The sequence below is a fragment of the Protomyctophum bolini genome (genome assembly GCF_963924005.1).
Source record: "Protomyctophum bolini genome assembly, chromosome: 14".
Taxonomy (NCBI): domain Eukaryota; kingdom Metazoa; phylum Chordata; class Actinopteri; order Myctophiformes; family Myctophidae; genus Protomyctophum; species Protomyctophum bolini.
In genome coordinates this window covers 30,332,753-30,360,669 of record NC_137875.1, presented here as the reverse complement: position 1 = coordinate 30,360,669, position 27,917 = coordinate 30,332,753, and the positions used below count along the sequence as shown (strand labels likewise).

The window sequence follows — 27,917 nt, the reverse complement described above, 5'->3', positions numbered from 1 at the left end:
TGCCCAGCCTTCGTGGCATGAGTAGGTTTGCACAGTAACATTGCCCGGGGCTCTCAATGAGCACAGAGGAGGAGGAAAGCTTCTCCTCTCTGATCGTCTCAAGGTGGTACGTATACCTCGTAGGCTGACTCACGCTCCGACCCTGCCAAGACATTAAAAATAGATAACACAACTGTTTTTTTGGTTTTGTTTTTTTTCTCCTAGAATGTACGGCATGTGCACCTCCTAAGTTCCATAGCGTTATAGTCAGGGGGGAAATTGACATAGTTCAGCTGGTGATACAAGCGAAGCGTGATATTTGGCACAGACAAACTTCATATGATAGTAATTGATAATCAACCTCGGGCCATGCAGAATTACGCCATTTTCAAGATTACTATCAATTTGGGTGTTATAAATGTGATCCGTGCCAAAGGTCCTGCTTTTATCACCAACTGTGGATTAACCATGAGCAGATGTACATTTGTCGGCAGCCATATTGGAAAATACGCCACCAAATTGGAACCTCCAGAACATATTCTCAACATATTCTCATCTATCAAAATGTGGGGGAAATCAAAGATTTCCAACCACAGAAAAGTCCAAAACGTAGGCCCAGTTGCAGCCATTTCGGGGGGGGGGGGGGCATCTTGAAAAGTGGAATTCTGCGTGGCCCGAGGTTGATTATCAATTAGGTTCATATGAAGGTAATCTCTGGTAATTTCATGCTTGTATCACCAACTGAACTATCATGTATTAAAATCAGTAATAATTTCCCCAGTTTATACACCAGATGGCAAAAAAACTAAATCTGGTTCAACATTTAAAGGGTGAACTTATTATTCATGTGGAAGCATAGTGCATTGAATCACTAGCGGAAGCAGTTACTAGAAAGCGGTGCCGCTGCTGTCAAAAAATACACGCATTTCAAAGAGGCCACTGGATACGGCAGTGCTATGTTTTCGCATGCATTGAATGTCTCGTCAGACTGCCCTCGAGACCTGCTGCTACGTGTGTGTGCGTGTGTGTGTGTGCCACTGACAATGCAAAACCGGGTCATTATAGATATTTACATATTGCGTTTGACATGTCTTGTCTTCAGTGATGTAAAGCAGTTTTCTTTTTAAATAAAGCAAAAAGGGTGGATCTACAAGCTCACACAGCATTGCAGCGCCACGTGTTGTGAGCTTGTAGGCTATTTTTTATTTAGATTTTCTTTTCTTTTACGTTTGACAATAATGACATGCCCAAAATAGGGATGCCAGCCAGGTTGAAAGAGGTCATTTAATGAATAGAATTTCAATTGAAGAATTGAAATACAAATTAAATAAATTATATGCTGTATATTTATTTATAACCCCCATCCCCCTCCTTTCTAGTTGCCCCCTGGCGCCCAACCCCACACACTTTGAAAACCTGTGATTTACAGTACTAACAGGAATGTTTTCTGCCACAGACTCACATGTCACTCCAGTGATCCCCAGTTATTTGAGCAGGGGTTCGAGAAGGCCAACACCGTCTCCAGTGAAACCATGTCTGTGAAATCTCATCCGCAATGGCTCGCGATTTCCTGTTCCTCTCATTTGACATCTTGGGGCACTGAGCGTCGTCGGTCTCAGAGCAGCTCTGAAAATAGCTGCTCATAACAGCCATAGATGAGGTGATGTCTAAGCAGGATATTGATTTTCGATTGGTGACTGATCCGAGTGTCCCAGCCACTGGCACGTTGTTGCTGCTACAGTACATATATACGCTGTGTGACGATCATTGTAACGGTTTTCACCGCTTTGGGCAAAACGCTCCGACATCAGTTTAGGTTTGTGGTTCACGCGGGGTATGGCATCGTGGCTCAAACATGCCACGCCATGCCGTGGTATACGGCAAGACCTGCAGCTTCAATGACTGTTGGCTAAGAGAAAACATGTTCAACACTCTCTTGAACTGCAATATATTTTAGATCAAATAGAAAATAAACACGACTCACAATGACAAACACAGCCATACTGTGGATGTGTGCACACATACACACACGCACGCACACATACACCAAAGTTCCCCAGTTCCTCTTTCGTCTCTGATCCACCATTGTTTGTCGCAAGTGCTTGTGTCTTGACGTTGTTTTCCATTAGTCTGTGTCTGCGCGTGTCTCCATCTTCTTTCCAGAGCATCATGTCCTAGTTCCTTTACTGCTGGTGTTGTTTCAAGCTGAAAACAAAGACAACAAAAGAGAGAAGTTGTTAGTCTAGTTTGCCTGCATGTAAGACCAGACACGCCGGGTCGTTTTAACTGCAGGGAGGAGAACTATGTCCAATGGGAGTAAACATTCTGTTCCTGCCGTGCTCAAATCTTGGAAAGGAAGCTTGTTTACTTGACAAATCATCTCCCTGCATGCTGTTTGCAATACTGATGAAGGTAACTTGGAAAATATTGTGCCAGTAACGTATGCAGGCAAAAATGAATAGCGATCAAGTCTGTGTTTGCAGAGATATAGCTCTCGCATGCTGCACTTCTCTCATCCTGCTGGTTCTTGGCATTGGGAAAATGCTTGCTTTTGTAACGGGGGATGGCGATTCCGTCTGGAGCATTATCCAATAATCCCATATTGCAAGCTTCCCGTAATTACGGCTGTCTGTTGTGCCTGTTGTGCAGCTGTTCCCCAAATTAAAACAAAGGAGGGAGATGGCGACACAAACCCTCTGGTTTAAGGTGCAGTAATTACTCTGGATTTGTCTTTTATCTTGTTCTGCTGATTGTTTGTCGTGATGACTGGTGCTGTGGCTGCATTCTGTACCTTTATCACAGCCAAACAAAATCACACCAGAAAGGCTGCCTCATAGTCACATATAATTAAAGTAAAGAGATAAGCTTGATTGAGACCCACGCAACAGAACACCCGCATAGTTGGGTAAGGTGTGTGTGGGTGGGTGTGTGTGTGCGCGTGCGTGCGTTACAAAACATTTTATCAGTACTCCTACTGACCATATTTGCTACTGACCAGTGACCATAATATGGTCAGCATTCAATGAGTCCAGATAAAAAACTAATGCGCACACATACACACACACCGCTGTCTTCCCAAATTGACACTGGTCGGCGCCAGGAGTGGACGACAGCCACCTCTACACACTCTGCCTGTTCGTCACAGTCTGAGTCTAAGTGGTCACCCTCGTCCACTGTGCCCTACTTGGCTCTGTGCCCCCGACCTTTCTATTTCCCAAAGAGTGCGAGAAAAGGACGACACGGGGTGAGAGAGAGAGGGAGATATACACGGGCATCCAAAGCTGTCAACACCTATCCCCGTAATGGCTGTTAAAACACTGGCCTCTCCACCCTGTCTGCTCTGTCAGGACATATCTAGCACTTTGCATTCACACAGAGGTGTATGAGGCTGAGGCCACATTTCTGACAGACACGGCAGCCCTCTGGGTGCTGGCCTCCGGGAGGGGGGCGCTACCAGGCCAGGGCAAGTGACAAAGTGCAACAGCTGCAAGCAGCAGTGATGGGTGCCAAACTGAACGGAGACATTTTGATCAGCAGTTGGGTAGATGAATGTACAGACAAAGGTTAAACAAACCAAAAATAAATCATCAGAATCATCTTGTCATGCCCACACCGTTTGACAAAACATTTGATTACTTAATCTGTGTAGCTTTTATGTTTGTCCTTGAACACATACATTTGCAATGTGTATGACTACGGAGTTGACTTGAACATATTTTTGTGCAACCTCTGCTTTGTTTTAATAGTGACATGGAGTGGAGAGGAGGGAAAGGCATGGGAGAGGGCATGACATGCATGCACCAAAGAGCCTCAGGTTGGAATCCATCCCCGGGCCAGCAGCAGGAAGGACTTCATAAAGTACCTGTACCAGGTGAGCCCCTGCTTCATTTCTAGCTGCATAAGAGGTGGATCTGATTAACCTCCAAAGTTTATTATAGGGGGCACTATCCAGTGTTGTACCCGAACGCGTTCAAAGAACGATAGTTCACGAACACGTTCTCATTTGGGCTGAACGTGAACTGAACGTACTGTATTTCTGCCTGTATTTCTGCCTGATTTCTGCCATTGTGAACGTGTTCATTTCTGGCGTGTGTGAACGTCACTTTTTCTCGTTCAACTTCGTTCAAGAGTGAGTGGGGGGGTTACAGACGTTCGTATCCTGCCACGACGTTATGCTGCTTTCACACGGGCAGATGCAACAGATGCAAAGCTACACTAGTAGACCTAGTCACAAACAGTGACGTCGTTAAGCAGCAGGAGCCTAGGATCGCAGCAACAGCTATCCGTTTAGCACATGGGTGTCAAAGTCAAGGCCCGCGGGCCAAATGTGGCCCGCCATGTCATTTAATGTGGCCCGCCTGCCTCAAGCAAAAAAAAAAAAAGAAAAAAAACTTATAAGTAATGCTGCATGATATATCGAACATGTACCTTCATCAGAGTGGAGAATATAAGTATAAATCAAGTTGAGCAAAGCCACTCTTCTCTGCCCCTCTCTCTAACAGACACAGTTAACGATTGCTTGTTAAGTGCCTGCCAGACAGACAATCAGATGAAATGAAGGCAGGTGTAGAGTAGAGTGTAGACTAGTGAACTGAACATGTTCTCTTTATATCAAGTACTTCATACCAGCCCCTTATGAAACTACTTCTCCCCAAATCCAAATGGATTACATTTTCCATCCTGAATGGCAGTAACTAGCATACAATGAGAACTGAGAAGATCTCCACAAAGGTTTACTCATCTAAACTGATTATATAACTGTAACCATCAAAGCATGAACTCAACATAATGGTTATGTGACCATGGCATGTGCATAATATAAAATCTTATGTTTTATCTGATATTGATTGGGGGGTGGGTTCAATTAATCGATTATTAATCGGCAGAGCTGTCGACTATTCAATTTGGCTGATGTTCACTTTGTGGCATCCCTACAAGTTACAACAAGTGAGTAAGTGACTATCTCTCTTCCATACTGGTGTGTGGCGTCTCTTGCGTGATATGATGAAGTAGAACGGTGCCGTGCACATTATAGGGACAAAGTCGTGTGTGTGTGTGTGTGTGTGTGTGTGTGTGTGTGTGTGTGAATGTGTGAAGACCCATCTTCTCTTTCTGTCATAGTGACATTGTCCTGCATCAGATCATGTCCAAATCAGGTTCTCCAATCTCCAGTAGCCTCTTCAGTTTTTTGAAGATTTTTTGAGTGGTGCAACAACTCCCTTACGGAGCTGTGTGTGGCTGGCTGGGTCTGAGCACTATGTGTGTGGCTTGCTGGCTGGCTGGGTCTGAGCACTATGTGTGTGGCTGGCTGGGTCTGAGCACTGTGTGTGGCTGGCTGGCTGGCTGGGTCTGAGCACTATGAAGTCACTCTGAAAGAAGCGGTAGAGACCTATAGAAGGCAGGGCTCTACTATGCTGGTTGGTTTTATTGATGCGTCGAGAGCTTTTGATAGAATCCATCACTACAAGCTTTTTAATAAGCTCAAGCTTAGGGGTGTGCCAAACTGTTTATTACGCATTCTTGTTTACTGGCAGAAAATGCAGGTAAAATGGGGGAGCACATTATCCACCCCTTTTCGGGTGGGTAATGGTGTCAGGCAGGGGGGGATTTTATCCCCAGCCCTCTTCAATTTATATATGGACGGCCTGTCAATGCAGCTGGGGGGGTTATGATTGGTGATATCCTAATTAATCATTTTATGTATGCGGATGACCTTGCCATACTTTCCCGTATAGTAGCAGTGGGTTCCAACATCTACTCAATATATGTTCAAATTACGGTATTGACTTTTATATTCATTATAATGCTAAGAAGAGCATGGTACTTAAATGTAGAACTAAAGAAGATCTGGAACTTAATTTTCCTGCCTTTCATCTGTCTGGTCAAATGATGGGTGTGTCCAAAATTACAAAATATCTTGGGCGTATCATAACGGATACCTTAGAGGATGATGAGGACAAGTTTAGACAGAGGAGAATGCTATATGTAGACAACATGTTGGTCCGGAAATTTCACCATTGTACTACGGATGTTACGGTAAACCTCTTTAGAGTTTATTGCACCCCTCTCTATAGAGCGTCGCAGGCCCGCCCCCTTTCAGAACGACGAGTGGCCCAGGAAATGATTGTCCATTCATTTTCTCCATAGGCTTTTCAAAAAGTATGAAAGAATGAATGGAGAATCATTTCCTGGGCCACTCGTCGTTCTGAAAGGGGGTGGGACTGCGGCGCTCTATACAGCTCCACTGTGGGTGAAGTATAAGAAGGAGAGCTTACGCAAGCTGCAAGTAGCCTATAATGACTGTCTTCAAATCCTGTTAAAAAACCCAGGAGCACTAGAGCCATTGGGATTTTCTGTTCATTGGGTCTCACTACATTCATGGCTCGGTTGAGGAACCTGACATTTAAATTCATGAGCAGGCTGGATCGCTCACTGAATGGACTCATTGGACAGATAACAGACCCAGGCCGTAGTTCTGTAAGGTACACTTCTACCATCAGAGGACACTGGCATGAGTGCCTCGCCTAGAGTAGTAACCTGTATGGCTGGGTAAATGTACTGTATTTAATTTATTTTTATTCTCGTATATGTGATATACTGTCTTACCTTGTGGGCCACGGGCCTGTTATAAAGTTTATATAATCATCCACCTGCAATGATGGTGAATAATTAATGCATTGTATCATACTGCCGTTCCACCTGCCTTCACTTTTATTTCTATCACCACCCCAGTATAATTACTTTAATTGTATTTGTATAATTGTTATCTTGTTGTGTAGTATTATATTATGTTAGCACAGTGGTTCTCAAGCCGTTCTGCATCAGGGGCCAATTGAAAAAGTGTTCAAATAAACCCTTCTTGATTGTTGAACACTGAGGATTTGAAAGTCACCTTGACGTGCATGTGTGTGTGTGTGTGCGTGCGTGCGTGCGTCCGTGCACGAGTTGAGCCATGAGTCACAGTCGAGGCCATGAACCTCCTGCATAATTACAGCCCAGAAAGAGAAGCAAAATGTTAACGTATAGAGCTGTTGGCAAAGTGCATGCACACATGCGTTCAATGGGAGGTGAAGGATGCCTCCGGTGTGTGCGCTCGCGTGTGTGTGTGTGTGTGTGTGTGTGTGTGTGTGTGTGTGTGTGTGTGTGTGCGTGTGTGCGTGTGTGTGTGTGTGTGTGTGTGTGTGTGTGTACGCGCCTGTGCCTGTGAGCACAAGGGGATGAGAAGGAAGCCTAAGGCAAGTAAATGTGTGTATTTACATCTGTATACTGCATGTAAAAGAAAGATGAGGGAATTGCTAACCAGGGACACTCCTGAATTAACCCTTCACCTTGCCTCAAGGCAAGCACACACACACACACACACACACACACACACATTCGCGCCCGTATGCATGCAGTACACACAGCTAACCTGCTCTTTTAGTGCCTATAGGTTGGAGAGCTCACCCACTTATTACAGGACTAAGAGTTTGAGAGATTTCCACGAAACACTGTATCTCTCCATTTCCCCTCTACCCCTCTGTCTTTCTTTTCTTTTCTTTTTGTCATGAAATGAGCATGAAGTTAATTATTTGCAGCTGTGTGTGTGTGTGTGTGTGTGTGTGTGTGAATAATTACCAGTGTGAAGAGGCTAAATGGCTTACACTCAAACTCAGCATCACACCCCCAGGGCCTGCACTAACGTTACTTAGCCTACACAAACTTGCACACGCACACGGGTCAGGGGTCAGAATCACAGCCAATCATGTTGTCATTCTCCAAAGAACATCACACGCAAGGACAGCAGCCACAACAAATGCATTGTTAGCGGAAAATGAGAAGGAATATGCGCATGAATTATAATAATACAGTACATAAACAGAGTATAAAAATAACAGCGAGGCAGCGGTAACCGCTTGGCCCCATACCGTTTGGTTCATATAATGGATTAGGTCTGTCTGCACATTGCAACCCCTTAAGACATCTGAATTGTGTTCTCTTCTCTGATAGTTTAGATTTTCTGCTGTGCACCCGCACAACATTTTGGTTGTGTAAGTTGTTTGTTTTGCCTCTTCCTGGTCAAAACATTTTCATGTGAGGATTTGTAGATCAACAGTTTATTGATTGATTGATTGATTAATCCCAACCAATCTTCTGGTCATAGTGTCCAAACTTTTCAGGATTTAAATTCAGAAACACAAAAAATATCATATCTACAGTACAAGCTTGTGCTTGTAGATCGGCTACTTTTAATACTTTTGTGTGAGTGGGGCAGTATTTCGCTGTCGCCTCACAGCTAGAAGGTCCTGGGTTCGATTCCCGCTGGGGACACTGTGGGTGCTGTGGGCTTGTTCTCTCCGTGTCTCCTAGGGTACTGGTAGGGAACTGGTTGGAATAACGTGTTCCTTCCATGCGCTACGTCCGGCCAGGGACCCCCCCCCCCCCCCCCCTCTGTCATGTGAAAAGAAGCAGCTTGGACTCCTCATGCATAGAAGGAAGCATGAAGTCAGTCCGCTGCCCCACCCAGGATTACATTGACACTGGGTGAAAAAATGGGTTGCAAAATCGTGGGATAAAAAAATAAGTGGGGCAGTATTTATGAAAAAAGTTAGAATATGGAGATAAGAGGTTTCTGCCCGACAGAGACAAATGAGTCACTATGTATTTTAGTTTGGGGTGTTGATCTGAAAGCTTTTGGAAACCCCGCTGTAGATCATACAGTGCTTTTGGCCTGGGTTGAGACTCTGGGAGTGTACAAATAGAACCAAATCCATTTGGACATTAATTTTATTAACACATACTTAGTCTCGGCTGAGCAGAGAAAGCTACCATAATTTTAGAGATTTATGAACGTTGATGTACTGTAGGGACTATATCGGGAGTGCTCATTAAATTCTGAAAGTGTAAAAAATGTTCTGAATGTGTGAACAACTGCCAACAATTCTGACCATTTAAACATTTTGTTTTTCAAGTGCATTTGGGCAAGGTGATTACAGAACTTGGGATCATGGGATTATGGGTTTCAGTACTGCTCACTTGGCAAGCTATCTTTTTTCTCGGCTTAGTTAAAACATTTGCTTTGTGCTGTTGTCCAACTGTTATTTTTGTTTATCCCACTTATCTTGCCATACAGGAACAACAGTAATGTTATTAATATTAATATTATTGCGACTGGAGGTCGCAGATAACACTTAACTATGGAACTAGTTTGTCCCGACACCAACGGCTCCGTCTAGCATTTATTCACAAATTATGATATCATTAATTCACGCCAGCATTTTTCCCAGTTGAGCTCTTATTTTGAAAAGCCACATTTACAGACTTCCAGAACTGATGATAAAATAGGAAGTTGGACGATGCATGTTTAGGTCCTGTGTATCAGACGGAGCTAAGCGAGGTCACTGAGGGCACAGCGTCGGCTCCCTGCCGTGGAATAAAACTTGTTTTGACCAAAAATGCCATCTGGGACGAGGAATAGGAGATACAGCGGCTGCGACGGCAAGCAGTTTTATCTATCGAGCACTGATCCATTTCCGCTTGCCGGAGCGGACTGCCGTAGCGGTCGTTGCTTAAAGTCCCTATTAACTCTACAGCTGTACCTTGTAAATTAATCTGTGGATCACTACACACAAAAAATTCTAAAAGAAAAGAAAATCAAACACCTTCCACATGACCAGCTGTTGGGGCTAGCACTTAGAGAGACTGCACATGTTTGGGAAGGGGGGGGGGGGGGGTTTGGGAATTGGCCAAAACGACTAAATTGTGAGAAATGGGTAAAAAATAAGAAAGAAAGAAAGAAAGAAAAAAAGTTAAAATGAAAAGACCATGACATAAAAGCAAGTTTTCCAAAGTGATTTCAAAGATGACAGACTTTACAAGCCTCAGAGCCTCAGGCAACGCTTCGGTGCCCGGGCTTACAGAAGTCTGCTCGACCCAGGTAATGAGGTGAGTTTAATGAACAACTATAAGGTACCTGAGGATATAAGGTTGAGTTGAGGCTCATCCGGGACCAGCGTATATAAAATGTAACTATAGCAGCCTGTCCTTGTAAGTCTTTAAAAGTCATCACTATAAAAACCTCTAAATCAATTCTGAAACTCACAGGCCCTTTAAAGTGAAACAACGGTATACCTGTAGTCTCATATAGCGATGATGGAATAAATGCATGAATGACCTTTTTCAAGGTCTGCAAATTATACGGATGACTTAATTTTGATACATAAATAGTTTAGCTGCGTTTCACTTGACCTGCATCTCACTGTGTACTTTGCTGAGCAGAGGAACAGGGCCATGGGCAGATACCCACATCCAACTGTTGAGGGAATACACATTTCTTATGCCACTGCAGTACACACACATGCACGGACACGCACGCACGCACACACACACACACGCACGCACGCACGCACGCACGCACGCACGCACACACGCACAAGCCCAGTGTGTGCATGCAATCCACGCACACATGGGGGCTTTTTGAAAATGTCTGTTTCTTTGGTGAGCGCTAATCCACTGCCTCTGTCAGCCGTGCTCTCATCTCTGCTTCAAAGCTCCTTACACAAGCCCGCGCACGCACGCGTACACGTGTTCTGCATGCACACCTAGACACACAGATGTAGCGGAGGGTCTCACATTAGTTTGACAAATCCTTGACGAGCCCAAAGACATGAACAAAATAATCTCAGCTGATGTACGCGCTCTCTCTCACTCTTTCTTGCACACTCTTACACACACGCACACGCGCGCGTGCGCACACACACCCACGCACACAGCTACTTAATAAGCAGCCTAATAATCCACAAATTAGAAAACTCTTGCAGGAGGACAATCTCACACACATGCACGCACGCACGCTCGCACGCACAGATACACTACTTATTTCAAGACACTTTATATTTCTAAACTTGCAATGCCTCAGAGGTAGTCCTCTTTGTATTAGTGTTGACACTAACAAGTCTTTGGGCTTTGATGTCAGCAGAGTATGCATTGCGTCACACAGTACGCTGCACGACAGGCAGTGACAGTGGCTTACTGGCTTTGTATGCTATCATGCTGTATTATGTCCTCTTATTGCACTCGGTTGTAGATCAGAGAATGCGAAGGCAAGCACTAACATTTTGGGGATTTTTCTGTGTGTGTGTGTGTGTGTGTGTGTGTGTGTGTGTGTGTGTGTGTGTGTGTGTGTGTGTGTGTTTGTGCGTGTGTGTGATAGATGTTACCTGTAGAGGTTCCTCATAGGGACAAACAGCCCTAGGTATAGTCAGTATTTATTTTTGTTTCTATTACTGTCATAATATGTGGTTGTGGAGTATTTTGAGGGCCACGCATACTTGCATTTTGCTTCGTGTAAAGTCCTAGCTGTATGCAGTGACAGATAAACCTTCTTCTTTCTAGACATTCACCGGTCCTATGGTACCAAAATGTTGAGTGGGCACTGGGAAATATATGCCTGTGTATATATTTTTTTCTTTTTGCCAGAACACAGAACATTAATATGCCCCCCCCATGAACCTTGGGTGTCTGGTGGTTCAGTCACTTCAGACCATATGCTGCTTGTGGACACGACAACCTGCTTTCCAATCCAACCCCTATGTTTCTTTGCATGTCTCTCCTCTGTCGCTGCTCCTTGGTTTCCTTTCCTTTCTACACTGACCTATTGTATCTGTAATAAAGCATAAAATGCCAAGGATACATATTTGGAGTGGCATTTTAACCCTCCGGGTGCAGCAGAAAAGTCACAACTACAGATCAAAAGACACGTGGAAGTTCTGGAAAACATTGAGTGTCGGCTATATTCGTATGGCCGTGGCTCTGCAAGAGGCTATAGTCGTCTGTAAGAGAGATGTTCTGTATGTGTCTTTTTGTCTGTGTAGCTGGCTTATGTATTCAGAGAAGTTTATGTATGTATGTTTATGTATTCAGAGAAGTTCAGAGAAGTACTGTCTGTACTGCTTTTGCTGCAAGCTGTTCTCAACACTCCAGTGCAGGAATGCCTGGAATAATGACTCAAAATGAGTCGAGTCCAGAACATCCTACAGTACGCGTGGACCTTATTATTTTTAATTGCTTTTGTTGTTTTAGTTATGTTATCTGAGATTGCTGTTGGCTGTAAGTAATAGCAGAACTTTGTTGTAAATAAGACATTGCGGTTTATTGTTCTGTTCTTGTGTGTAAATGTGTGTGTATGATGGCATTTGATCACAGGTTATGCAGCATTAACCACTTGAACCCTAGCATCTCTATTCTGGGGCAAACATTCAGAGAAAATAGCCAATCTACAAGCCCAATTAGTCGCTCTGTGCAGCATTGTTGGCTTGTAGATCTGCTCTAATCCATTAAATGAATGTGCCCAGCGATTTATAGCAGCGGAGCACTTTTACCGGCGGAAGGGATGTTATCCTGGATGTGGGTGTAGTGGCTAAATGTAGCCTTGGTTTGTGTTAGATATAAAAGCATGTAGCCAAAACACTCCATCTTGGTTTGTGTTAGATATAAAAGCATGTAGCCAAAACACTCCATCTTGGTTTGTGTTAGATATAAAAGCATGTAGTCAAAACACACGCGGGAGGATCGACAACCAATGGAGGTATGATTACTTCTAACGCGACAAGCGACAGGACCGCGATGGGCAGTAAAAGAAAAGCGGATGTATTTGTTCGTTGAACCGGAAGTGCTATCACCAGATTCACTCTATTTGGTCAAAATCGGCATAATGGTGAAGTTACCGCCACCATCAGGACTGGGTATAACACTATAGGATTGCCGTGTCAGAATGAGATATACTGTAGTGTGTATATCACAGATTTTTCTATTGGCATTAAAATGATGAATTAAAAATATGAATAGAGCTGGCAGAAGGCACTGAAAAGCTGCTATTGGGCTGGCAGTTCAGTTCAGTTCAGTCCGAGGGTTAATAGGACGGAGACCAGAGTATAGGGTTTAATGGGATGATGCTCTTGCCTAGGGCTAATAAAGGCTAAGGCCGGCCCTGGAGAGAGAGAGAGACACACGCACACACACACACGCATACACAGTGTGTAGTCTCACATAGTTTCATGTGAAAATGATCGGATGGAATGCAGAAAAGAACAGAGTGTGTTTGATGGGGTGGAACCTTCGGCCGTGTACCCCGTTTCTCTGAGGATCTATAATGGCAGCGTGCAGCAGAGCTTGCAGCTTTCTTCATCAACAACTCTCCACACAACCACCCCCCACACTCTGTGTCATTTTGGCCCACACTGAAATGGCATGGCTTTCCACCATAACTCCCTTTATGTCCTAGTAAATGTCACTGTAAATGACATGTTGCCCTGTCCCCAAAGCAGCCACTATACACTCGCAATGTAACTCTTCCTCTGATGACGTGAAATCATGTTGCAGTGTCCCCAAAGATCCAGGCAGGGGTTAAAATAGTAGTTCAACCATAAAATGACTTATTTTCTATCCATTATCCATCATGGAGACTTGAATTCGTGGAGGTTTTTGACGCATTCTTGAGGCAACAAGAAAACTCAAAACACATGTAATCCACTAGGAGAGTAAACACACAGGATACAGGACAAGCAAGTGGATGACTTTGGAAGTGAGGACACAAAGACACGAGCAGACCAAATTGGAACTGAGACAGTATAATGCATAAGCTGATGCCCTCGCCTAATATAAACCCACTTTATTATAATTTGCATTAATAATCTAAATCTGCAAAGTAACTCGTAACTAAAGCTCTCAAATAATTGTAGTATAGCGTGAAAACTATTTAGTAAATGTACTTGGTTACCTTTACACCACTGCAAAGACGCCGGTACACACGGTGCATTTTTGTTACATTTAGTGTAGACAATTTCCACATATCTGCTCTTCCCTTGATGACATTGCGGTGAACAAGCCAAAGTCAAATCCATTGCCCCCGGAATAACTTCGGAGTGCTTCCACTAAGCCCGTCTGAGAAGATGGCCTCTTCTATCTATTCCATGACCTGTCAGCCCAACTCCTAAATCCCCTGTGCGCCGGTACTCCTCATTCAATCTAACCAGGCCTTCACCTGCCCCAGACCTGTCAGTCTACAGTATCTCCTCCATTCTAAGCTCTCAGCTCTTTGACCGCTACTCCAAAAACTGATTTATACTATGTCGTACGGCAGTGATCCGCTATTTTCGGCACACGACATCACGTGTTGTATTTCTCATTGCCTCGCACCTTTTTCCATTTTCTCTGTGTGATCTGTCTCTTTGTCCGATCTTTCTTAGCATCTCACTCTCTCGCTCTGTCTTCTTCTCTCTTGATCGCTCACACCTGTCCTCCCCTAACGATTCCCCTTGTATGTCGCCTTTATCCTATTTTTATCGCCGTCTCCTTGTCTCTCTGCCACACCTCCCTTTCACTGCACATAACAGTACATGCATGAGCAGCATGACACACATAAAACCCCTTGATTCTAAGTGATTTACAATTTAGGCATTTAGCAGACACTCGTGTGCGACTTACTGTACAAGAAGCAAGGTCAAAATACTGTGCATACATCCAATGCAGAGAGATAGTGTAGCCGTGCCTCAGTAAACTATAGGATCACACGTAAACCAAGGACCTATAGCATTAGTCTAAATAATATACTATCAAAAATAATAATAATCTGTACATTGAAACTATTTCTATGTTGTTTTCGCCCCCTGCATTTTCTGTTTTGATAGTAACAATGAATACAGAGGCAGACAGGGAAGGCATGGTTGAAGAGAGAAGAGATGGCATGTGGCATGTGGCCCCAGGTCGAGTTTCAGACCAGCTGCGGCAAACTGTGGCCCCTTTTCCACCGGTTGGTTCCCAACGGGAACCGGTTCAGTTCTTTTTGGTTCTTAGTCCATGAGCCAGAGCTCCAATTGGAATGTGAATTATGAATTGAGTGTGCAAAACCATACCTATATTAGATTGTTATCACCATGAAACTTCCCCAATTGAGTACTTACACTAAGACAATGATTTATTGTATTACAAATTTTACATTTTTAAATATGCAAATGAGGCATTATGTAGGAAAATAATGCAAAATAATCGAAAATATGAAAAAGCTACTATACTGTGGAAGGGTTATCATGTATTCATTTACTTGTATTCTTCCTATAAACAATTTAATATAGGTCTAGTTTTTCCCACCAATTTTGGAGCTCTGGCTCATGAACCAAAAAGAACTGAACCGGTTCCCATTGGGAACCAACCGGTGGAAAGGGGGGTCATTGTGTGTTGATATGGTGTGAACCGGTTCCCATTGTGAACCAACCGGTGGGAAGGGGGGTCATTGTGTGTTGATATGAACCAACCGGTGGAAAGGGGGGTCATTGTGTGTTGATATGAACCAACCGGTGGAAAGGGGGGTCATTGTGTGTTGATATGAACCAACCGGTGGAAAGGGGGGTCATTGTGTGTTGATATGGTGTGAACCAACCGGTGGAAAGGGGGGTCATTGTGTGTTGATATGGTGTGAACCAACCGGTGGGAAGGGGGGTCATTGTGTGTTGATAATGGTGTGAGCTCTACCTGGAGCTCTATCGGTGCACTCCTTTAAGCTTCTTTGTTCTGTTTACTTGCATTTCTGTTGTTGTTTTTTCTCTCTCCGTCCTCACTTCTGCCACCACTCAGTCTGAGAGACAGTTGACTTATTTTTGCAGAAGTTTGGTTCGTGCGTGTGTGTGTGCGTGTGTGTGTGCGTGCGTGCGTGTGTGCGCATCCCCGTACAAGTCAAGTTCTATTTTCGATAGCTGCAGACATTTTCAGCTGAACACCCTTAACTCTAAAAAAGGAACCAGAAGAATCTCAAACACAGCCTTGGGCATGTTTTGTCTCGCAAATATTCCCTTCCTGACACACTTCATTTCCATTACATTGCTGCAAACCCTAAAGCATGCACGTGCATAGTGTATGTGCATGCACGGTGCATGCATGCACGCACACACACACACTCACTCACTCACACACACACGTTTGCATTACTATAGTTGTGAGGACAATATTTTAGGACTCGCATTTTATGAACACATTTTATTTTTCAACTTTTTGGCCATTTTGTTAATGCAAATTCTAAAAATGAATTGAGCTACAAGCTCACAACGAGTCACAAGTACAATGCTTAACCTAACCCCAACCTGAATCTTTTCATCGTTGTAAGTCTGACTCCCCAAGTCATGTTTAACCATACAAAGATCCATCTCTTGTGAGGACCAGGAAAGTTGTCTACAATATATTTTTCTCAAATTCTACTAAACTTGTGCAAACATTTGGACCTCATGAGTGTAGTATTACAAGTGCACGCACGCATGCACGCATGCACGCACGCACACTGGAAACTGCCTGCAACCACTGTCACAGCATATCTCACGGTGGATGCATTAACTGTAATAGTTTTCTATCATTAGCCCCCCTGCATGTCAATATGGATGTCCCTCACCATGAGGTTTGAGGTCTGATCTCAGAGATGTGAAGATACAAGCACTTGTTATGCACCTCCTGTGGCTGTATGTGTATTTAAATCACTGTCTGCACTCTACTTGTTATGTACATTTCACTATACTGGATGTGCAAATGTGACTATACAGTACCTCCCTAGAACATAGCTGAGCAATGTGAGGCCATTAAGGAGTGCCAAGTGGTTGTTGTGAGCCGTACAGTATGAGGAGGTCCTTGGCAAGGAAAAGTTTGGTAAACTCTGATCTAGTATTCTCCACGTACGTCTGTCCTCTGTATGCCATTACATCCGGAACAAATTCACTTTACAACACCTGCCATTTTCTTCTCATCTCCCATGATCAGGTGATAACATTTGCAGTAAAATAACAGGTAACTATAGCCATTACCGTTATGTGAAATGGATATCATGCAGTACTCTCTGTGGAGCCGTGGGAGAAGTCTGTTACTTTTATAGGGCAGCGTCTCACTTCATTTCCCCCAGACAGTAAAAACTGTCCATAGATAGATACAGTAGAGGTGGTTTTCATGGCTAATCAACTCTCTTATGAATTACATGATTACACTGTGGTGATCAATTAGGTGTTCATTCATCCATCCATCCTTTCATCCATATACATTAATGTGTCCGTACGTACGTACGTACGTACATACATACACCCATTTTAACCAAATACATACTGTACATACATACTGTACATACATACTGTACATACATACGCATGCACGCACGCACGCACACATGCACGCACGCACGCACGCACGCACATACTGTCCTGGGTTGTTCAGCTTACTTGTTCTGGTGCTTGGAGCCCTGGAGGTGTGCATGGTACTGCTCAATGGAGTTTAGGACCACACTGCAGACACTGCACGAGTAGCTACTGCGCAGCCCTGCAAACACACACACACACACACACACACACACAGACAGAGCCCAGCAGTTATTCTAACCATGCCTTCGTTGACCGTAATAATTATGCAAAACGTCGTCATGATCATCATTATTATCATCAATGTCATCAGCAGAAACATAAAGCCCCCCCCCCCCCCCCCCCCCCCTCTATAGAAACATATTTCTACATGGCACAGTGCAGAGTCATTTCCCTAATTACAGCCTATCCGCAGAAAGATTTGATTAGACTAGTCATTAGCACTTACATTTTTAGATCTTTAGACCACTGGCTTTTACTCCCTTGTGTGTGTGTGTGTGTGTGTGTGTGTGTGTGTGTGTGTGTGTGTGTGTGTGTGTGTGTGTGGGTGTGGGTGGTCAGGTAGCTATGATACTGTGTGCACCAAAGCAGATGTGATCTAATTAGAGGGTTTGCAGGTGGTCGAGATGAACACCCCAAAAATAGATGGCATGACAGATGGATGGAAACAGATAAAGAGCGGTTAGAATTGGTTTAGCTGGGGACAGGAAGGACGGGGGGGTATTTGGCGGACCGGTGGAATGGAGGGTGCAGAGGACAGAGTGAGCCAAAAATAAAGTAAACTGTTCCTGGAGAAATTCCATAGCACTGGAGAGAGATGAGAGTAAATGGCAAATGAAAGACGGAACGTGAGGGAACAAGACAGGAATGACATGCTGTGGTACTGGAGTCCTGCTGTTCACGTTCCATGCTGTGTTTAAACGGGGAGGAAGTGTCGTAGAAGGAGCTACAACTTGCATCCTAAAGACTGTAATATGCCACTTATACGGAATGTGGAGAGTGTAAATCCCACATGCACAGATTGTGTATACAATTGTGATATATTATTGATTTAATATTTTTCCATATATGGCCCATCCCTACCGGGAACTAACAACACTTCCCTTTCCCATAACTCAGTGCTTCCCAAACCTTTTCATATGAGGAACCCCCAAATTGACAGTAAGTTGCCCGCGGACCCCCATTTGAAAAGATATGCCAGGGACCCCCATAAGAGAAGATTTTTACGTCTCTAGCAGTGATTCTAAACTGTTTAAGGACCCACAGTTTGACATGCATTAGTCTACGGACCCCCATTTAATGACATTTCTATCTCTGGGAACAATTTATAACAATTTATATTGTAAAATCAATGTTAATTTAACAGTTACAGACCCATAAGGGTCCATTTGGTTCCAAACTATCATTTAGCTGCAGGGACCCGCTGGAACTCCCTCAAGGACCCCTGGCGGTCCCCGGACCCCACTTTGGGAACCACTGCCTTAACCCATTTAGACCGCAGGAAGTGTAGAAACGTCATCGCTAATCCAACCGATGGATTGCTAGGACGTGTCCTAGCACATTTTCATTGATATCAAACAAGGGAAAAATATTCAGTTTTTCTTTTTTTGGGGGGGGGGGTTTGGCCTCTCCGCCTGCACCACTCCTTGCTGTTGGCGCATGCGCGTTGCCGTTCACTTCCCTGTTTATGGCTCAAAAAGAATGCCTTGTATCTCCTAATCTAGGGAGCTCGCCGTGGTTTTGAACAGATGGATATACTAAGCTCTTCATATCTGACTTTAAAGTTGTAGTGAAATGAAAAATAAGTTTTTCACACTTTTAGACCATATCCGTGGTCATCATATGGGCATACCTAACAATGGATGCCAAAAACATTGGCACATTCTCATTTGTGTGTGATTTTATATCAAAAGTCCATATATATTTTTTTGTATTACTTCCTGAAAACGAAAACGTGCTGCGTGATGACGTGTAGAGATACACATCAATAAAAGCCATTAAAAATGAAGCTCACCAGTTTGATTCCCATAGCGCGTCCATCAGAACACAGGTGCTACTGATTACAAAAATCCTCCGTTTTTTAAAATCCAATTGAAGATGACATCCAGACAGTGTATTACTCGTTTTCAACCGAATCATCACGCTAAAATATGTATACAGGTTCATTAGGTTGTGTACAGTTTAGAAAAACATCCCCCGGCTTTTCTGCCATCTCTCTGTTTTTCACACTTTCACACGTAGGTGCAGGACGAGCACGTGACCATGTATTGTGTTTTTGTGCATGTCGGTCATGCACTAAGAAGGGGTGGCGTGTGCGTGTATGTGTGTGTGTGTGTGTGTGTGTGTGTGCGTGCGTGCGTGCGTGTGTGTGTGCATGCGCACGTGCATGTGCGTCTACTGTATCCGTGCCCTTTTCCGCTCCGTCATTACTGTCTGGTTGATTTATGAGTTGTCGGCATATTCCACCACCTTTTGATCTTTCCTGGCAGTAATTGGCAATGCATGTTGGGAGATGAAGTACTAATATAGTGTGGGAGCAGCATGAGGTCATCCACGGCAGGCTTGGAGCTGCATAATGTGACACGGTACAAATCCCCTCCCGTTGCTCCGCGGGTGATGGAGGACAAGCAGCCATTTAAAAGACAGCCGTGACTGAATTAGTGGCCTAGAGAACGGAATGCTTTAATGGTTGATATCTGCTTTTGCATGTATTAACTCATTTTGACCTGAGTTTTCTGAAAAAGCTCTGTTTCTGTGTCCGTCGTTCTTCGATTTTTCAAAAATAGCAGACCTACAAGCTCGAGTGGCGCGCTATGAGCTTGTACAGTAGATCTGCTATTTTTCAATAGCTGAAGCATAACATAATGCTAACACCAAAAGGCGTTCCCGCCCAAAATGGGTTAATTGTGTGATGACTGATGCCATATTTATTCTTGATTCATATTTGGTTCAGCCAGACGATCTAATGGCCGTGCTTAGCCTTAAGTTGTACAGTATATCTTATTGTGTGGTGCACATGAGTATGAATCACGCTTAATGTATATCTGTGAGAGGCAGAGCGAGAAGGCGTCACTTCCTCTTCTGCCAAGTTTGCTATCACCTCTGCCCGTTGATCAAAGGGCTATTCATTTTAGATTTAGATTATTGAAGGGTTACTGTACTGTACTGTACTGTACTGTACTGTACTGTACTGTACTGTACTGTACTGTACTGTACTGTACTGTACTGTCTTTTTTACCCCAGCCCACATCTCTGATGAAAGACCTCTATTGTTCAACTGTACTGTATGTGACAAAGCCAGGGGAGAGAGAGAGAGAGAGAGAGAGTGTGTGTGTGTGTGTGTGTGTGTGTGTGTGTGTGTGTGTGCCAAAACACAGTATGAGTGCGTACAATCGTCATCTCCCCGCTTTCTGCCTGATGGATATGGAGTGCCACTGCCAACCGCTCTGCCCTGCTGAGTATGACTGATTCATATCAAGAGAGTGTGTGTGTGTGTGTGTGTGTGTGTGTGTGTGTGTGTGTGTGTGTGTGTGTGTGTGTGCGTGCAACCACTGCCTCCAGCAACAGAAGCAAGACATGCACGCACACATGCACGCACGCGCAGTCACGCACACACGTGCGCACGCTGTTTTGGTTAATCAGCTACATCCATGGGGGAGGGAATTATGCCCTAATCCATGTTAATTACATGCAGGGCACAGTGTGCATGTGAGTGACAGCCAAAGGCTTTGCAGGACTGTGAATAGACTCTTTTGCGTATGCATAAATGTTCAAGGGTATATATTGTATGGCATTTGTGTGATACTGTACTGTACTGTACTGTACTGTACTGTACTGTACTGTACTGTACTGTACCGTTTTTTACCCCAGCCCACATCTCTGATGAAAGACCTCTATTGCTCTACAGTACTGTATGTGACAAAGCCAGGGGGGAAAGTGTGTGTGTGTGTGTGTGTGTGTGTGTGTGTTCTCGTGTATGCGTGCGTGCGTGTGCGCTAATTTCGTCTGACTGACGTGAGCTCACCATATTTTCTCGAGTCTGGTCGATAATGACGAGCGGGAGAAGGGCCCTCGTTTATTGGTCCCTGTGAGCCAGTTTAGCATAACGAAGCCTCCGTGACTCAGACTGCAGGTGTGCAGGGCCACACATTTAACACACAGCGCCAGCAGACACCAACCAGGTCAGACACAGCAGAGTTGCAGAACAAGATAAAGAGGAATCTGAAACTACTCCTATAGGACTGTATGCAAGAGTTCCTTCTTGGGAACTGGGGGTATTATAGGGAGGTAACATGGGGACAGTTGATTTAATGGAGAACAGTTTCCCATGGTTAGATCAGATGGGAGTTGGAAATCCAAAATGCTTGATTGTAATGTAATTCACCTGAGATAGTTCCAGTTACAATGATATGCAATCAGATTCTTTATTTTTTTAAGTGAATTACAAACTGTCTGCTCCGCTGCAACTCTATTGTGGTGCTACTATAGCTCCATCTGAAGGGAACTATTTTTGGCCAGTTTCTGAATGTCACAGTCAGAAATGTCTTTGGTAAAGATGGGGCGGTGAAATGAAGTAACGCTGTGAAACAACTCATTAAAAGAGGTGACAGCCTGTACCAAATTGAACAGAGCAGATCGGGAATGTGCTTTGGTGTCAAATTTGGCACATGCTGTAAAAAGAACAGATTTAAATTGGTTGTTTCACAGTGAATTTTAATTGCACCACTCTGTCTTTAGTACTAAAGACACCTTTCGAAAATCTGGATCACCTTTACATTTTTCATATGACTTCAGGAAATGGGTCAAAAATAGGCCGCACCGCCCCCGCCCCCCAATTCAGAATGGCAATGCTGCTGCAGTCTTTACTGCTATCGTTTGAGAAGCTCCATAACTAATCAACTAATTGCTTTAAAAAAAAGTTCTTTCTGCAAGTATTTGGCTTTTGAGAAGAGACAGAATCGATCCGCCTGTACAGTATATCGGCCATGTGTGCATGTGTGTTCTGTATATGCGTGCCTGCCTGTGTGTGTGTGTGTGTGTGTTTGCGCACATATCATCATATCCAAGTGGAATGTGCAGCACCGGTCTATCCCATGGGAGCAGCGGTCAGTCTCGTTTCCAGACTCGGGCGCGATCATCAATCAACATGAACACACACACACACACACACACACACACACACACACACACACACACACACACACACACACACACACACACACAAACACAAATACGGAAGACTAAATGCTTATCTCAGTGGTTCTTGAAGCGTAATTTATTCTCCATTGTGCGGCAATGGTCTTTAATGCAATGTTAGCTTGTAGATCTGTTCCTGATCCTTTGGCAAAGCAACACTGTCCTACCAAGGCCTATAAATTAGGCTTAATTGTGCTCCTCCCGCAGTCAGTCTGCTATCTCTCTGGAGAGGAGGAACAGACCAGACAGTGTGCTGACTCTGTCTTGAGGGGTTTCTATCCATGGTTATTTATGTTGCAAACCTGCACCCCCCCACCACCCCACCCCACCCCGGCTAACATGCCACTGGAAATTGCCACGATCCATCTCGGGGGGGAGGGGGGGTTCTGCGCTGTTACCAAAGGTGTGGAAGATAATGGCTTCCTCCGCAGCCCGTCTGTGTGACTGTGGAACTCCAATATGATATCGTCGCTGTTGTCGGGTGGAAACCTCTTATCTCCATATTTTATTTATTTTTAAAAACACGCCACAATGCAACACGGTTTTTAGCTTGTACTTTTTTGCTCATTTTTTATCCTGATGAGCAAATGGTGCATTTATACAGTACATGTATAGCGCTTTTCATAGATTTTGCATTACATTCACACACCGATGGCGGAGGAAACCATGCAAGGCACCAACCTGCACATCGGGAGCAATTAGGGGTTGAGAGCTGCTCGAGGACACTTCTACACTAACACTGGGGGAGCCTGGGATTGAACTGGGAACCTTGAGGTTTCCATTTGGCTTCTCTACCAGCCACTCTACCCCTGAGTCACTGCCGAGAAACAGATTTGGCGACGCTATATACATTTATATGGAAAATTACAAATAAGAAAATTGCATTAATATTAATGTCACAGGGATTTGGTGTCACGCTTCGATCTTGCTCCGGGTCTATCCTGAGAGACACAGAAAATAGATAGAAATGCTAGACAAACAAGAATGATGGGGCGGAATACAGAATAGATGTTGACACATGAAATAATAATGTATGTGTGTGTGTCTAAGAAATGTATCTGCACCTATATGGTACTGTACATGTAAAGGGCAGCTGTGGCTCAGGAGGTAGAGCAGGTCGTCCAATGATCCCTTGGTCGGTTGTTTGAATCCCGGCTCCTCCTGTCCACATATCGAAGTGTCCTTGGGCAAGACACTGAACCCTAACCTGACGCTGCCAGATGAGGGCGGTATTGCGGAAACATATTCCCCACATTGCCTCCAATGAGTTGGTCGGTGTGAGCTCGCCACCGTTGGTGTGTCAATGTGGGAAGTGAGGACACTGGCGTCGACTGTTCACCGCTTCACCTCCCAATGTATGAATGAATGAACCATTGTAAAGCGCTTTGAGCACTTGGAAAAGCGCTATAAAAATGCAATTCGTTATTAAAGGGCAGTATCGCTGTTAAGTAAAGTGATGTTGTGATTGAAGAGTTTGATATGATGTGGTAGTGTTACACATATTGTATGGAAATGGCTGTATAAATTAATGTCTACGTATATATAAGTATGAAGTTTTTAATGTACATGCAGAATATTTTGAGTGTTCGTTCATTGAACATGGCTAAATTGGCTATGGCAATATTCGTAAAATATATTTTTGTCGACAAAATCAACTGTAGATTTTGTCTATGAAAATCTTGATATTTTGTCAACTAAAACTAGATTAAGACAAAAAGAATAAAGATGACTAAAATATTATGACTAAAACTAAATAATTTTATTCAAAAGACTAAAAAAAATGTGCCTCTGTACCAGTGTTGAGACAGACGGACGGACGGCGTAAGAGAGGTAGAGATTGAGAAAGAGAGAGGGAGGGAGAGACACAGAAAGAGGGAGAGATGGGATGGAGAAGGGGAGAATAGGACATTGGTAAATAATTCACCTGGGCCTCACGGGAACCGATGAGAATGACAGATGAGACATGGAGCAACTTCTGCCCCCAGAGGTCCAAACAAACATGCACGCACGTCGCACGCACACACACACACACACACACACACTCACACGCACACTCACACTCGTGGGTGCACTAGGACAAGGAATGATGGTGCTGACTTGGGAGAGTCATAATGCAATGAAAATCCTCAGTTTTTATTTAGCTTTGACAATTTTGCCGTGGTGACAGTTGTAAAGTATAAGACTAGTTCTGCAAAGGGAAAACAGGGACAAGAAGACACAAAATGTACACCTGGCTGGCTTGAGCCTCTTTCTCACCTCTTCCTCCTGTTATCCCTCTCTCTCTCTCTCTCTCTCTCTCTCTCTATCTCTCTCTCTCTCTCTCTCTCTATCTCTCTCTCTCCGAGCGCAGCTGTCACCCCCCTCTGCGAACACTGCGAGTATACAGTATGCATGTGCCTTCGCACCTGAAGTGGTGTCGAGAAGCCAATCAGATGTGAGAACGTGGCGTTAGAAGGATAGGGTGTCTCGGCTCACAGAGCGTTATAGAGAACGGCGGCGAGCGGTGCCGCTCCAGAGAGGGAGTGACAGCAAAGCCCGACGGCTCTTGATTTATTGCACAAGTAAGCATAAGCGATGACATCATCCGCTTGTCTGCGCACTTTGCTCAGGCTTAAACGTTCAGGCTGGCTGGTTTATGAATTCTTTGACGCAGGCCTAGCAGCGCATGGATGCCATGCTGACCTCACTTCACTTTGCATCTGTCTCTGAAGTGAACACTGGTGGTTGTAACTTGTTAGTGCATTTATCCAGTGGTGGGGACAAGTACTCCCATTTTTTTTCTGAAAGCTTCATGGGCAAAGATAATCAACTTTAAAATAATAAAAAAAACGGTCAAAATGACCTCTTAGACCTTCTAGTGTTAAGTGAAAGTGTCAATAATGCAGTGCAGAAATACTCTGTAAGTCCTGAATTCAAAATGTACTTGAGTAAAAGTACAAAAGTATGGGAATAGAAATGTAGCTACTTAAAGTAGAAAGTAGGCCTAGGAAAAAGGCCCCATTTCACAAGTTTTAAAATGTAAAAAAATATGTAGCCAAAATGTATATAAGGCGGAATATTTTGTCATAATAATCAAAATCTACAGAGTAACTAGTAACTAATGTTTTCAGTAAAAGTATTGGAAATTTAAAATACTCAAGTAAAGTACAAATACCTCCAAATTGTACTTAAGTACAATACTAGGTAAATGTATTTAGTTACTTTCTACCATTAGGTGTTAGTGCATGTGTTCATTTATCCATTTGGAACTCTGAGAGGGTTCAAATGTAACTAAACGGATCTGTCATTGATTTGAACCCTGTATTACATTAACATCCAGGACTCAACTGTGGACTTTTGTCAGTGCATGAGCTAAATAACTGTGTATTTGGAATTATGGATCTTCAGTCAGAAGACAATTACTTGTCAATCATGTATATTGACGCTATATTTTTATATAAATCTCCATGTTTCATCTTTTTTGTTTTTCACAAATATATGCAGTATTTTATACATCGTATGGCATTGTCATGTAAAAATATGGTAGCTAAAATGTCAGCGCTACTATTTTAGAACTGCTGTTTGTCACATAATGACATGCCCAGGAGTGGTAAAGCGTGGGTTTTCATATTTAAATGACACGTATTTACAAGAGCTTCTGTGACTAAATAAAACTATTTTCTACATTCCCTGAAAAGTAACTGTTTTGGACGTAAAAAGTCCAGACAGCGACACTATACATTTCTAGCATGCAAGAATAATGTGCTGTACAGCAGAATAATGGAGTGAGACTGGTTGAGACTGGTTGGAGGTACACAGTAGGGGAGACGTCTACTCCAGGAAGGGCCATAGGCTCCGTGGTGACCGTAACAAGTTGTCAGCAGTTACAGTAGATATCCCAGGCTCCTCCTGGCTGTGTCCGTGACTTTTTAAGAATTACAGGACGGGACATGATGTTCCTAATCCCGAGTGCCTGCATGTAACTCTGCACAGCTATAGCAGGGGTGTCATGTCCCCCTCCCTGAGCCAAGCTGACTGCAGCATACCTCCCGGATACAATCCTTTGCTTAAACCTGCCTATGTGAGTTGTGGCAACGATGCCATTTCAGCGTTGAGTGGTGCAAGGAGGCGATTGGGGTCATCGCGTGGGCACCCTCCTGTCTTTGGTGTTTGGTTGAATAGTCACCGCCGACCCCTCCAGAGGGCTCGGCGGTGACATCTGGTGTGGCCAGATGTGCTTCCCTGTCCCTTCTCCTGACTTGCCCTTTCAGTGGGGTGATGGCTTGACGTTGGGCCTGGCCTCGGACTGGCCCAACTGTGTCCTTAAAGAACCTGGTAGTTGACTTAACTACGAAGCTTCTACAGCCAACTTCCACTGGGCAAACGTGGTTTTCCGGCCCTTTTTGTTCAGTATATGCTGCCATCTCAGCGTTCCTAACATTATCATGTGTGTACTGTATATGCCTTATCCACACCATCCACCAAGGAGCTGTGCAGGCCAGGTTTTAACTGCTCTCCTCCCACCACCACCCACCGTGATGCAAGACACAGAACCGCAAACTGCTCCTGATGAGCAGGTTATTGGTGCCTTGCATGGCTGGGGACATCAAAAATAGCAGCTTGTAATGAAATGTATCTAACTAAATGTATCTATTTCATGTTCGTATTCATCTTATGAACTCCTTGGCTTGCAGATCGAGCATTGTCATATCGAAAACATCATATCGACAGTCTGTGTGTGTGTGTGTGTGTGTGTGTGTGTGTGTGTGTGTGTGTGTGTGTGTGTGTGGTAAATGGTGCATTTATATAGTGCCTTTATCCAAGGCACTTTACATAGATTGTGCATTACATTCACCCATTCACACACACACACACACACACACACACACACACACACACACATTCATATGCCGATTGCGGCGGTGTGTGACTGTGTGTGACTGTGTGTGTGACTATGTGACTGTGTGTCTTCTGCAGAAGACGATATCCAACGTGACACAACATTAAGCCCCTGAGCCACTGGGGGCGGCAATGTGAGTCACTGCTCTTAATGTGATTGGCTTCCTGAGATGATGATTTGTGTCACGTCACCTGGAGCAAACGTGGCGCCTCGTGGCGGCCTTGGCCACATGTAAGAATTACACACGTGCACGTGCGTGTGTTTGTGTGTGAGCGTGTGTGTGTGTGTGTTGTGCCCGGCTTTTCTTTTTTGCTGTGCTGATGTCTGCTGGCCTGTTATATGGGACCACACTACGGTATGCACTATGCAGCGTCAAGACTAAAATAGAGCAGTACGAATCACTCTTTCTAATATTGAATAACGTCTTGGAACAAGTGTATAATGAGAGAGAGAGAGAGAGAGAGTCCAAGTGTGATAGGATTTTTTTTTTTAAACGTTCTTCAGCTTGCCATGGTAACTGAACTTCAGTTTGACAAATGAATAAAATAGATATGAAATCAGCTCAGTTCAATCCTCCGTGTGAGTGTATTGGCTGACCCTCCTGTGCGTGCATGCGTGCAGCAGCTGACATCCTGTGGGCGTGATTCATTGGCTTCAACTTTCAAGCAGAAATAGTACGAGCCTGCTCTACTGGCTGAGCTGTCACCCTCATCACCGACTCT

At 44.1% G+C, this 27,917-nt stretch overlaps 1 protein-coding gene across 1 annotated transcript in view; it reads right to left on the bottom strand.

Annotated features, from left to right (window-relative positions):
• Positions 1–1,374: 1,374 nt before the first annotated feature.
• LOC308328844 (zinc finger matrin-type protein 4) overlaps positions 1,375–27,917 on the bottom strand; it is a 74,204-nt gene continuing 47,661 nt past the window's right edge. Inside the window, exons 6-7 of the mRNA XM_080782952.1 lie at positions 17,205–17,301; positions 1,375–2,184 (exon numbers count right to left, since the gene is read on the bottom strand). Of these exons, the coding sequence (XP_080639078.1) occupies positions 2,163–2,184; positions 17,205–17,301 (119 nt within the window). The 3' untranslated portion in view covers positions 1,375–2,162. The remainder of the gene's footprint in view (positions 2,185–17,204; positions 17,302–27,917) is intronic.